We start from the raw sequence: 13,946 nt of genomic DNA on the forward strand, positions 1-13,946 counted from the left end.
TATCTACTTCGAATTATGTACTGTAGCTGTCAAAACCGTAATAAATATATAGGAGTGGCAGTGTTTATAGTATCTTCTGGCTTGCGCAGTACAATAAGTAACCTTGCGCACCAGGTAACGCTGTGTTATGTTAATAAGCTGTTATTTTGTGTTTCGTGAAAAACTTAACTCTGAACATCGTGTTTCAGCTGTTGAAACTTATTTCAAGTAAAGCAATTCTATGTTGTACAGAGTATAGTCATGCGTTATTTCAACTTAAGACGTCTTGCAAACGTGCCATGCCAGATGGCCATACCATTACAAGGTGGATAAGCTCCGTTAGATTAATAGGATCTGCTTGTAATTTATAACAGGAAGAGTGAAAAGACTATACAAAACACCGCAAATGATAGGTGTTCGTCCTGCAATTTAGAACACATCCAAAAACGACACTAAATCTCTTCAAATTTCTAATTGTTTATTCAGGTAAATGTAGCATCAGAACCTTTATTTTCACCCTTATTAGCTCCAAATTGTGCAAGGAATTAAGTTTAAGATTTACTTTTACGTAGAAGCTTCCTTTGGAATTATTAGGCAATATTCATTTTAAGGGCGATAAGCATGTCGCTGTAACCGTCATCAATGAACGTTATCAAAAAGATGCTGTAAGAATTATTTCCCTAATTATGGATGCTAAACGTTCATACAGACCATTTATAATTTCACTATGACGGACTGCGTACATGGTTAGAATATGTACGGCATGTACGGATTTTTCGGAACACCTTTCTACAGAAACTGATTTTTTTTGTTATAGTGATATTTCTTGGCGGCCATGGTTCCCATTTTTTTTTTTTTTTAATTTCAAGCATGTACTTTTTTCTTTCTTTCTATCAGGTTATATGAGGCGAAAAGTCTACCGAACACGCTGTTTTCCATATTGCAATAAAATAACTGCATCAGAGCTGTTATCATCAACATTTCTGGTCATGGTACAAATACAGGACAGTGTTCGAGAAAATGTGGTACAGCAGGGCCACTATTTTATATAGAGAGTATTATACAAAGGGTAATGTTTCGCTTATGATATACTTTTTTTAACACGCTATCAACACAGTCGCAACCTACATATATAAAGTTTATTTACAAAGTTTTAAGTTGGGCATGGCGACTTAGTGGTATAGTGCTCATCTTTAGTGCTAGAAATCCCTGGTTCGATCCCAGGCCATGTGAGTTCTTCCCACATTTTCATTGCACCAACTCTTTCACTATGATTCACTTTCATGAATCATCAGTCTCCGTTAGCCTACAGATCTAATCGTAAGACATAAAACTGAAAAATTTCATTTCATTTTTTAAAAATTTATTTATTTTTATGTTTTAGTGTTCCCTACACCCTTTTGAAGGTATTAGGTTTAACTTTCTGTTGTTATAAACAAATTACTTATCTGAAGATAATAAAACATGACCAACAATATCAACGAAAGTGAAGCAGTGAACTATTTGTTCTTTCTAAACGCTTCACCAGGTAGTGAAAGGGACGTAGTGCAAGGGAATTCATTGATAACTGACATTACTAACAAAAGATATATAAGCTATGTTAGTAAACTTGTAAGCACACACACATACTCTAGCCATATGTATAGTATGGGCGCCTGTAAGCTAGGGTGACCAATCGTCCCGTAAAAACAGGATTGTCCCGTTTTTTCACTACCATTCCCGGTGTCCAGAAAAATTCTCCCGGGACGCCAAAATGTCCCGTATTTACGTACATTGGGTACAAAAAACCCTTTCGAATCGCTAAAATTTCCTAATTTATATTATTATTTTCTAAGCTATGTGATTATATTGCAATATGTCTAATTACTGAGCAACGTCATTACGACGTTTGCGATATTGGATGTGGTGGCTGTCCTGTTTTCCCTCCTAGACCTCCCCACTTCAGAGACGACAGTGCAAGGGGCTGGAAGTCTTATGAAGAACAAACGTAACCTGTTTTTGCTCTCTGTTTCGGGCGGTAGAAGATTGAGGCGCTATCATCAGTACAGTACAGTGTTTCCGTGATTTGAGTAAGATATAACACCACGAAAGGGAAACAAAGTTACACAACTATAAACGTGAAAGTAAAAGAAAACTAGTTGTAAGTGAAATAATGTTTAACAATAAGAAAATGCAAATAAAAGGAGTTGGAATCCGATGCTGAGAGCAATTATAAATCCTGTCGGTGACAGATTTCAGCGCTCATATATTTTTAGTAATGTTTTCAAGTATTTCGTTTTGTCTTAATTCCACAACCTTTTCAATAAGTTTTAAAACGAAAAAGTGAACATTTACCCTTTGAGAGAGAGAGAGAGAGAGAACGGAAAGGCTAAAAAATATATTTTTACAGGAGCAACCTATCCAGAAATAAAAGGTGTCCCGTTTTTTCTAGTTGACGATTTGGTCACCCTATTGTAAGCCCGTCCTTTAGTATTATAAGTGGAAATAGAATACACTGAAAAGGTAAATAAAAAATCTAACTTCTTAGCATCACTACACACGAAGCACTATCAGACAGATAGTGCATACATTCTTGTATGGTGACTGATTTTCATCTTTTACGTCACTCGCTATAGGCCTCAAAATAAAAATGAAATGAAATCTTTGAGTTCTACCTCCCACGGTTATGCCCGTTAGGCTAAAGGAGACGGTGATGATGAGAAATGAATGAAATGGTGGAATGAAGAAAGTGGGAGGAAACGGGAGATCACCGAGAAAACCCACGAGCACGGTGTTTGTCCACTACAAAGTCCACACGGCGCGAGCTGGCATCGAACGAGGGACCCCAAGCACCGGAGGTGAACGCTCTATCACTGAGCCACCGCGTACCCCTAGGCCTCAAAAATAACCCCACATTGGCCGTAATTAGCTTATTTGCACAGAAAAACCACTCGTATAAAATTCTACTAAGTGATGTTAATAAACTATATGAACAAATCGTTGGTTGGTTGTTTGAAATTTGTTGTCCCTTTCAGCACTGAGGCTAATGAGACGTGGACCTACAGCTTAACGTGGGATCCGAACCACATGATCTCACACCGGAAATATGAACAGACTCTTATGAACTATATTAATAAACTATGTGATCGGCCTTCAAGGTTCACGCTATTAAAACAAAGAATTCTACTAAGCACCAGATATTTGATTTGAAGACTTTTCAAAACAGAATGTATTTTTAACAAATACTCACCTTTAAAAGCATAAATTTATTCAGCGGATCATACCACTGCATAAGAAATATACCAGTAGGCATTGCACCGCATAAATATTTATATCCATTATATGGATTTCTTCCTACACAGCACTTTGTACAACCTTTGGTATCGGGAACTTTAGTCGTAAGAGCGAATTTGCGAGGTACCAGTCTTTCAGAAATTTTATTTACATGGAGGGAAAACCTATGCGTTTGCTTACTCTGCAAACCAATCAAATCGTGCCTATATAACTGTGGTGTTTTACCTAGAAAGAAAGCAAAGAGCATCTAATATATCTATTTACAAATGTTAGCACATCTATATTAGTTACATGCAAAAATTAGATACAAATTCCTAATTACTAAAAGTATAACCTGGAAAACTATTCAAAAATCAAGACAAATAACTTAAATTATGAGAGTTGACTAAAATGTTTTAAACCTCACTACGAAAGTCGTGTGGGAGGGAGACGAATTTAGGCTGTGTGTAAATATGTAACTTAACTTACACGTTAAATGCCTGATTTGATATCTTTATAAAAATGGAATGATGTCAAGAAACTCAATCATGTCATGGAAAACAATTTAGTATTTCATATACCATGGAAAACAATGTAGAGACAAATATTTCAAATATCCAAGTACAGAAGTGACAGCTGAATTTAAACGTGTGAGTACAAGCTTGAAGATACCTCTCTTTCCAAGATGAATTCCAACATCAATAACAAATGACATGGAGGATAAAAGAACACAGCTTGATGATAAGACGACCGACGCCACACTATCAAATCAATAGCAGTGGTTTTGCAGATTCCAAGTTCATATTATTAGCGATTCTGGGAAAGCACTGATATCACGATAATCCGAAATGTTCTAACCAGAAGCAGCTTCGAGTCAGATTGCTGACAGAAAATTTGAAGTTGTCTGAAGCTTTTTTCGAGCAATTTATGACTATGGATGCACCATTTCCTACCTATGAATAACGAACAGGCCACGTAATGGAAACATCTTTCCTCTTCAGTTAAAATGGAAATGCTGAGGTGATGCTATCCATGGTCGAACTCTAATAGTGGTTACGAACTTAATTTATATTTCTTGTACTCGCTAAATATGGCATCCTAAGCCTTCCACCTGATCCCAGAACTAAGGAAACAATTTGTTGGACACCTCTTCATTTCAAAGAATGACGTCATAGATGTAGCACAGAGTATTGCAAGTACGGGAAGACTTTCCTTCCTGAATGGACCAAGAAACAGCACCATCACTGGATTAAATGCTTACCACTCAAGAGAGACTATAGATAAATAACCAGTAATCTTAGTGTTATCACAGACCTAGGCTTAGAATTTTTCAGTTAACCTTCGAACAGTTTCATGTAATTTATATTCTTCATTCTTTATGGTGAACGGTACATTGGTTTTATGGGGAAGAATTTGGAAATATATTTCAATTAATAAATAAAAATGAATTAGCACTTTGCCCCCACAACTTTCGTAGCTATATAAATAATATAACCATAATAAAATATAATCAATTGTCTGGAAGAATTATAAGCTCCCCAACTAATGTTACTTCTTCATTCTTAGAAACAGTAATTAAACAGCTACAGAGGATGAATCTCATCTATTATCCTAATTTATCTCATTCCACTACCTTTATGAACAAATTTACACTCAACCTTCACCTAAGAATATATATAATTCCTATTTTAATGACCATTCTCGTGTCTAATTTTACCATAAATAAATATTCACTTATCAGAAAGTAATCCAGAAACTGTCACATAACATTCAAGTATAAGACTAACGGTAACACAGGACACACATTAAATGGTTAAACAACCTTACCATAAGCATTTTTTTTAAATACATAAATTAATATTGCAGACGGTTTCGATTATCTCCTTTATCATCGAGTGCGATATGAAGAAATTACGATAATGATTAGTTATAATTAGAATTTTCCTCTAATATGTGAGACAATGCACTGCTAAATACAAAGGGATGAATACAGTTTTGTCTTCGAGGCAGTGTGTGCAGTAGGAAAATTTTCCTAGTAAACAAATCACTTCTGGTTTGTGAACCACAAAGTTATGAAGGAAGGTTTTATATATATATATATATACTGTAAGAGGTGATTCCTCACATCAAAATAAGAGAAAAAGTTCATATGGACCTATGGCGAAAAGTGCAGTTTCGGAGCTAGGGCTGTCCAAAATCGCGAAAATTTCAACAGGCCCTATTTCAAATTTCAGAAACTGTGGATGATAGTCCTTATCAGCGTAAAGGAAACCACACATACACAATCCAAAAATGGATATTGCATCAACTTTCAATGGGTGTGCAGGGTATTCTGTACAGAGTATAATTCTCAAATATGTTCTCAATAGAGTTTTCAGACATACCCAGATTTTAAGGAGGGTCCAAAGTAGGCAGGAGGTAAGCCTTAACAACAATCAACATCCAGTTCTTCGGAGGGAAGTCGGAAGTGTTAGAAACAAGCAGCTCCGTGTTCTTTTTGTGTTCAGAATAACATGTGATGCGATGGATTTCCATGTTTCCTTCACTTACAAGCGTGAAAGAAAACATAGCAGTATGTTTTTCCCCGAGTACGAGAGATCGTGCTATTGACGATCCTTAACACTTCCGAAATCGCGCCAAAGGATTACGTGTTCATTGCTTTCAAGGCTTATTGTTTGCCTACTTTGGACCAATTTGGACCAATCATAAAGTCGGAGCATATCTCAAAATTCGGTTGGTGGCATGTCTGGGAATTTCACTCTCAGGAAATACTCTGCACACCCATTAAACATTAATGAAATAAACATTTTTGGATTGTGCATGCGTGACTTCCTTTACGCTGATAAGGACCACCACTCCACAATTTCTCGAATTCGAAATAGGGCCTCTTGAAATTTCGCAATTTTGGACAGCCCTAGCTCTGAAATTACGCACTTTCCCCGCACAGGTCCATAGGGAACTTTTTAACTTATTTTAATGTGAGGAATCATCTACAGTTTGTCGGTATAGTTCATTAAGACCCTGTATATAATAACGGTACATAGTACTTCGTAGACAAAATGATTTTCATCCCTTGTGCTTAGCGATACATTGTTCCTCAAATCAGAGGAAAGTTCAAAATGTAACTAATTAATCAGTATAGTTGTTCGTATTATTCTGATAATGATGAAGGAGATTCATCGAAAACACCTGCAATATTACTTTACATACAAGATGTTTTAAGGTAGCGTTGTAAACTAAACTACACGTTCTTTCGTAGTAATAAAACTAATGGAAAGGGTTGGCAACGGTCGGCGGAAACCCAGTTCTGTCAATTCTCATCAATCAACATTTTAATTACAATACGGCGCCCAGCAGGATGCTTTGCAGTAATTTTTCTCTTCTCTAATTTTTTCCCATTTCCCCTCCCTACCCGAAATATTTCGCAGATAATTACTTCAAGAACATAAAGAACACTTGTCACACTCACCTCCATGTTCCCTGAAGTCAGACAGTTTCTGCGATATCTCGAAAATAAAGTTTCTTCTTCTTTCGAGAATGAAGGCTGGTACTGTTTCCATATACTCGCTTTTATTAGATATTTTATCTTTGAGAATACTTGGATGTGTATATATTCTATGAAAACGTACCCAAAACAAATATACCTGAGAAGATAATTATCTTCTAAAAATTGTTAGTCTTTAAAAGGTTAGTAACTTAATACCAGACAAAAACTTCAAGTGAATTTTCTCTAGTTAGTTACATCACATTGTCTTCTAAGGTATATTTCTTTTGAGTATGTTTCCGTAAGATATACACATACAAGGATCCTGAAAGATAAAATCTATATACATAAAAGCGAATGAGAGTTTAAGTTACCTCATTACGTAATAATTATTGAACTAATTAGGATTGGTTTGGCATGATTATCAACTTTAGACCTTCCAAGAAGCTTATATTACACTGACAACTTTCGGCATAGGGGAAGGGAGTGGGAGGAAATGATTGAATACGACCGATATTAGTGTCTTACCCATAACCTTCGGGTTCGTTGAGATGAATAGTGCCGTTTAAGTGCAAGCCCCGCCACTATTGGCATGGAGGATAAGAGTGAGGGTAGAAAGTGTGACACTACGGATTTTTAACATTATATTTTCATTGAAATGAGTATCTCAAGGGCGGAGGAGTTCAAATACTTTGCATAAACCCACTCTCCCCGTGCGAAGACGAGGATTTCATCTAGTATGTAATAAGAACGAATATGGTAGGAAAGTAGCAGCCTTCACCGTCAGAATAAGAAAAAAAAAACTGCTCTAGAAATACCACATTTTTTATGTATATCATTTGACTTCAGGGAAGATGGAGGTATTTCGCTTATATTTTATTATTTTATTTTGAGTACTACGTTTATTATTGTACCTTCTACGCTGAGGAAAACCTGAGAAAATTAAATTAAATCTTTCTGTTTAACGTCCCACGATTATGCTCCTTAGGCTAAGGAAGACTGATTATTAAGGCAAGTGAATGATTATGGAAGAATTGGTGGAATGAAAATGTGGGAGAAAAGAGAGTACTCGAGAAAACCTAGACACAATGTCGACCAGAAACTTACCTGGCCGGGGATCGAACCAGGGACTCCACGTACCAGAGGTAAGTACTCAACCATTGAGCCACCGTGCCCCCCAAGAAAACTATGAGAAATGAACATGATAATGAAAGAATGGTAACACAACAATACATAATACCTATGTTTTGGGCGGGACTCAGACCTAAGAAGATAAATTTCGCGACTGCCACCTTAATTCAGTAAACAGCTCGTCCAGGCCAAGGAGCCGCGGTGGAAAGCTCACATCTGGTGTCCCTGGTTTGATCTTAACTCGAGTAACACAGGCTTTGTGGTTGACAAACACAGTGTGTGTGGATTTTCTCGTAATTCTCCTGTTTCTTCCCTCTTTCTTCACTTCACCATTTCATTCATTATCAACATCACTGCTTTCCTTAGCCTTGGAGCATAATCCCGGGACGTTAAACTATAAATTTATTTATTTCATTTTGACCATGCAAGCCGGTAAAAGTGCTAACAGTTTATTTTCTTTTGAGTTATATGATAGCGTTTTTACTACTGGGTTATCTGGTAAGTAGTCTGATTTTTATGGGTTCCTGTGTTACAAATAAATTATTACAATGTACAAATAGTATTAACTGAAATTAATAAAACAAAATGTAATTGCATGCATTAATATAAAATGTCTCTTTGATTAAGCACATATCACAATACAGAAAAAAAATAGTTATATACAATTTTCACTTCATATTTCTACAACCTTCGATTTTTGCAAGACTGTCGTTTTAGTAAATGGTACGATTTCGATTTACGTACCATTTTACTAAAACGACGAAATAATATATATATACATAAACATATTGAAATAAATTGGAATTAAAAGTTAAATCTTCTAATCTTTATTATCTATAAAGGTAAGCAAAAAAGTTCTGTCGCTTTGTCACTCACCACCTTCGAAAATCGATATGTCACCTAAGACGTACCTGGAAGATCAAAAATAGTCTCCATCAGCATCCACGACCTTCTGCCAACGTTCTGAAGGCTATGGATTCCATCGCGATAGAACTTGGTGGGCCATGAAGCGAAGGAGGTATCAAGTGCATTTTGCAGCCCTACTAGGGATTTGAATTGGCGTCCTCTAAGGTGATTGTTCAAAGAATGGAACAGGTGGTAATCGGACTGTGTAATGTCTGGGTGTCCGGAGAGTATGGCGGATGCAATAATATTTCCCATCAAGGCGTAGAATGGTGTCCCGAGTCATCCTAGCCATGTGGGGCTTAGCGTTGTCCTGTAATAGGAGGACCCCTTTGCGATTCATAAGTGTTGGCTCCATACTTCTGAATTTTCTTGAACACGGTTCAACTGTTGACATTACACAGTTCACTGATGCTCTGACCAGCTGGTAGCAGTTCTCGCACGATGTCGCAAGCAGTCCACCAAACACACAGGAACACCTCCTTCTGGTGCAGTGCTGGTTTCGGCTGTTTCGGAACCGGTTCATGGGATGCTAACCGATTATGATGGCGTCGTGGAGCTTCGTACAGGACCCACTTCTCATCACATGTCAACACCCTGTCCAGAAATGGTTCCTTCCTTAGTCAAAACAGCAAAGAAACACAATTGTCTGCTCGCGTTGCCTTCTGGTCCGAAGTCCATCGACCCTACTTGTGGTGCTCCCCAAGTTGATAGAGGTGCTGTCGAATGGGTTCTCCATTTACAATAAACTGTAGTCCCAGCTTCTCAAATGTCTGGCCACTGTTCGCCTCAATTGTTGCTAGAAGATCTTCATTTTGTACATGTGTTGGGCTTTCGGCACGTGGTGCGTCTTCGAGTGTTTTGTCACCCTCTTTAAACTTGTTAAACACTGCTGCATTGTCCGCGTCGTCACCACACCCTCACCAAAGGCCTGGCATATATATCCTGCCCCGCTGCAGCGGCGTTTGACCCCAGTTTGAATTCGTACAGCATAAGGCCCTTATTACGCTCTGTGGAGGTTCCATGTTCACTCCGTCCTTACGGAAGTTCACGGTGTAACTGAACTGCCACAATCAGGTAGTTTGTTAGATATACCGACACCAACAACTGACCTTCGCCTTATCTCCATTCACACTCAATCCACGGTGTGACAGCCAATTGAACATAGACCTCCACAAAAAGCGACAGAACTTTATGAGTTACCTTTATATTATATGTATAACAATCAACAACATATATATCATACATATTATATACATGTAACATATAGTAACAATCAACCAATAAATAAATAAATTGATTAAACAAAGAATTCACACTAGTTCTGTCTTCTCCACAGAAGAATTAAATGAAATAAGAACATTTAATATTTTAAATTACTTTAGTAGTGCTCTCAATATTGTAATTTAATCTTCTCTCAATAACAAAATTGGCACAATACAATTCATAGTTTTATTAATTTCTCATATTATTCCTCAATACGAAAAATAATTAAGAGAAAATAATAATCCAACTATAACATTACTAAACACAAGATACAACAAAGATCGTATTGAGGTGTACGAAATGAGATGCTTGAAGGTGAATTCTCATGAGCAGATTTTGAGAAAATTGACAACAACGAAATTTTAATGGCACTAAAATGATGGCACTTGTTGCTACTAATAAATGAATGCCACTGGAAAAAAAAGTGAAATGTCACATTTTGGTCGAAGTTGTTGAGTTATGGATATCTGTGTGTTTACGCATTGAGAAGTAGAATTTAATGCTGGCTGTAAAAGGAAGGAAAACGTTCTATTAATGCTGAAATAGTATTTTTTTTTCCTGCTGTATGCTACTACGTAGGCTGTGGTTTCGAAGTTTAAAGTTCAATTTTCTCAGAAAAAAGTGACATTTCAATGTTCTTCCCTGTGGCCTTCAACTGATAATTTTTATTTTTCTCAAACAGCTATTAATGTACTGTATATATATTTTTAAAAAAACTGTAAAACAGTGGGTTCATCTACTTCTAACAGTGTGCATACACTACTTGTAGAAACTTACAATTTCCATCATATAAATAGTAAGATATAATTATTTCGTATTATGAACCAGCTTTTTAACCACCAGAATTGTACATTTGTATAGTGTTTCCAGTCAACATCTGGCAAAACGGAAGATATTAAACGTAGTAGCAGCAATAAATAAGGCCCATATTTAATTCGGTGTTTGTTTATTTATTTATTTATTTATTTTCAGTGCCGCAAGTTACTTGCTTTTGGAAAGAAATATGTAAAATTCGATTATCTGGAAAGTATTTTGAAGAGAGACTCTTACTCTACTAAAGAGATCAGGCCAAGAATTGCCATAGCCAAAGAAACATTCAACAAGAAAAGATCATTCTTAACTAGCAGGTTTAATACTGGACTAAAGAAGAAGTTGGTCAAATGCTACATATGAAGCATTGGACTGTATGGGTCAGAGACTTGGATATATTTAGAGCGCTTCGAAATGTGGTGTTGGAAGAAGAGGGAGAAGATAAAATGGACAGAGAAAGTAACATATGAGGATGTTTTGAAACGGATAGGAGAGAAGAGGATGCTTCTAGACACCATTCTTCGTAGAATGGCCAATTGGATTGGACACATCTTGCGAAGAAATTGTTTTCTTCATACCGACATAGAAGGAAAGGTGCAAGGAAAGAGAGGAGTAGGAGAAGAACATTACTGATCGATGATTTGAAAAATACAAGAAAATATTGGGAGTTAAAAGAGGAAGCCGAAGATCGAGAAACGTGGAAGAAATATTTTCAGGCCCAAACCTAAAATTAAAATTGAAAAAAATCCTCATTAGTCCCAGGATTTACCAAAAGGCAGAATACTTAATAATGTAACATTATCAGGGTGTCTACTGGAATACCACAAAGTAAATTCATGACTTTTTCATGACTTTTCATGGCCTTTTTGTTCAAATTTTCATGACCATGGCGATAAAAATTTACCATTAGTAATAAAAAACCCCTACCATCAGTGGTGCATCGGTTAAGATGAAGATCACATTATGTTCTTATTTTTCTAATGTACATAATGTCGATTAGCTGACAACTAATTTTAAAATGCAAGAGCAATTTAAAAGGCAGTAAACAAATTTTTAATTGCGGTTCAAGTATGGGTTTAAGGGTTACCAGGTTCTATAGATTTAAAAATTCTTGTGAACAGTCCCGTTACATTCAGCTAGGTTTTTTATCTGCATTTTATGTACTCTGAATTCTAAATTTATAATTTTCGTTTACAAGAAAAGACTGATTACGTAAATAACCAATTCTTTTCCATCGTGTCATATTTGAAATTAGCGTGCGTAAACATACTGATAATCCTGGATGGGGTCTGATGCCTTTTTTCTTCTCTTTTTTCAAGGGTACTTTTACAAATATTTTTTTCTCACAGTCTGCATACTAGTATCACATCAAAACTTAAAAAAAAAAAAAAAAAAAAAAAAGTGAACACAAAAATAGACATCTTGACAACTGTTTCAGTACATGCAGTATGAGGTATAAAAGTATGAAGTATAAAAATATACTCTGAGATTTCAGATTTTCATGACCAGTTGGGTAAATAAAGGACTTTTTCATGGCTTTCATGACCACTAATCAAAATATATGACTTTTTCATGACTTTCATGATTTTCATGACCAGTAGACACCCTGATTATTATTGTGTAAATAAATTCGACACGGACTCCACAGATTAGATTAGCGGACTCCTTATTAAAATATTCAACAAATAAATGTTATTTTCGCAAATTTGTAAAACCTTACCAAAAACAGCAGCCAGGTTAATCAAATTTTGGGGTGAAGATAAAAATCTACAATATTAAAGAACACTACCACAACGTTAGTATAAATATCACAATTGAAATGTGTTTCTTGCGTAAAATATCTAAACGTCAATCATCTTCCTACATGTGGTTCTCAGAATATGGCCTTTAAAAGACGACAAGTAGAAAAAATCGAAGTTGCATAGTTTGTGTGTATAGTAAAATTAAACAACAAAAATAATTCAGACAGATTGAAATCCACAAATAATTATTTCGTCGCTACTGAAAGTTTTGAATGAGAATGGATATTAGCTTTTTGAGAGAAAATAAAATCGAATTTTATGTTCTAAAACAGCTTCTCTCATGCTTTTCATCTCATCTCCTTTGAAATTTTTGTAGCAATATTAAAACTCTCTTAATTTAGTTTAGCTGTTAATAAAAAAAAATACTTTTTTCTTTTATAAATGGACGGCTATTACGAATGTTTCACAGAGCAGATATGGTTAATGAAATTCGTAAAGTGTTAAGCGAAAACGTGAAAGACGCTTCCTTATATGAATTTCCGAACTATGTTTGAGATGTTCAACTATGATATAAAATTCACTTTATTTTTATTTTATTTTATTTATTATTATTTTTTTTTTTAATCTTTTCTTGGTTTAATTTTCAATCTAAGAAACCCATAAAGGGCAGACATCGAGGACTACAGTTTCAGAAACGCTACTCTAAGAAATATAATTAAAACAAAGAATAAAAATATGATGAAACCAACCTGACAACGACATTAAAACGTCTTTTATAACATACATCCATATTGTCCTACGTGGATATAGTTGGTCTATTGCAGTCTCATGAAGTTCATTTAAATTAAGATTATATATTCCCTCTTCTGCAGCAATCAAGATGTGCTGATCTCTTGTGTCAGGGTGAATCCAACTAGCAGTACAGTGTATCCTCAAAGGACAACCGTTGAATACTTTGGAGAAACATGCTCCCATAAGAACTTTGGGTGTTGGAGGTAAACCATTGCTGATTGGTCGAGGCGGAGTGTGACGCTTCTTTTCTCTTCTTCTTGGTGGAACAGGTGGTGTATCTAACACTAAATCTGGTTCTGGTCCAGAGCCGGAATTTTCGTTGTCTCCAAGGTCTCCTGCGTTAATAATGGAAAATTAATTTTGAACTTCTAACAAGTTATTTCGTACAATACATCGTACACAAGAATCCCACATATTTATGTTATATGTTGCTTTACAAGAAATGTTTTTGAATTAAATCAAGAAAGAAGTATACACCTTTGCAAGTCGATATTACAACAATTGAATGTGATTCTAAAATGACGCAACAGTGTCGGTTTTACCACATCATCTAAATTGATATTCTTTCTCTAAAATCGAAAAAGGAA

General features: G+C 35.8%; 1 protein-coding gene across 16 annotated transcripts in view; it reads right to left on the reverse strand.

Moving 5' to 3' along the window:
* hppy (MAP4K3-like protein hppy) overlaps positions 1 to 13,946 on the reverse strand; it is a 133,388-nt gene that overhangs the window by 17,445 nt on the left and 101,997 nt on the right. For all 16 annotated transcript variants that reach the window (XM_081725596.1, XM_081725597.1, XM_081725594.1 and 13 more), the window contains 2 exons: positions 13,317 to 13,694; positions 3,209 to 3,477 (listed from right to left, as the gene is read on the reverse strand). In XM_081725596.1, the coding sequence (XP_081581722.1) occupies positions 3,209 to 3,477; positions 13,317 to 13,694 (647 nt within the window). The remainder of the gene's footprint in view (positions 1 to 3,208; positions 3,478 to 13,316; positions 13,695 to 13,946) is intronic.

Source organism: Thermobia domestica, chromosome 9, assembly GCF_964235325.1.
Source record: "Thermobia domestica chromosome 9, izTheDome1.hap1.1, whole genome shotgun sequence".
In the NCBI taxonomy this organism is placed as follows: Eukaryota; Metazoa; Arthropoda; class Insecta; order Zygentoma; family Lepismatidae; genus Thermobia; species Thermobia domestica.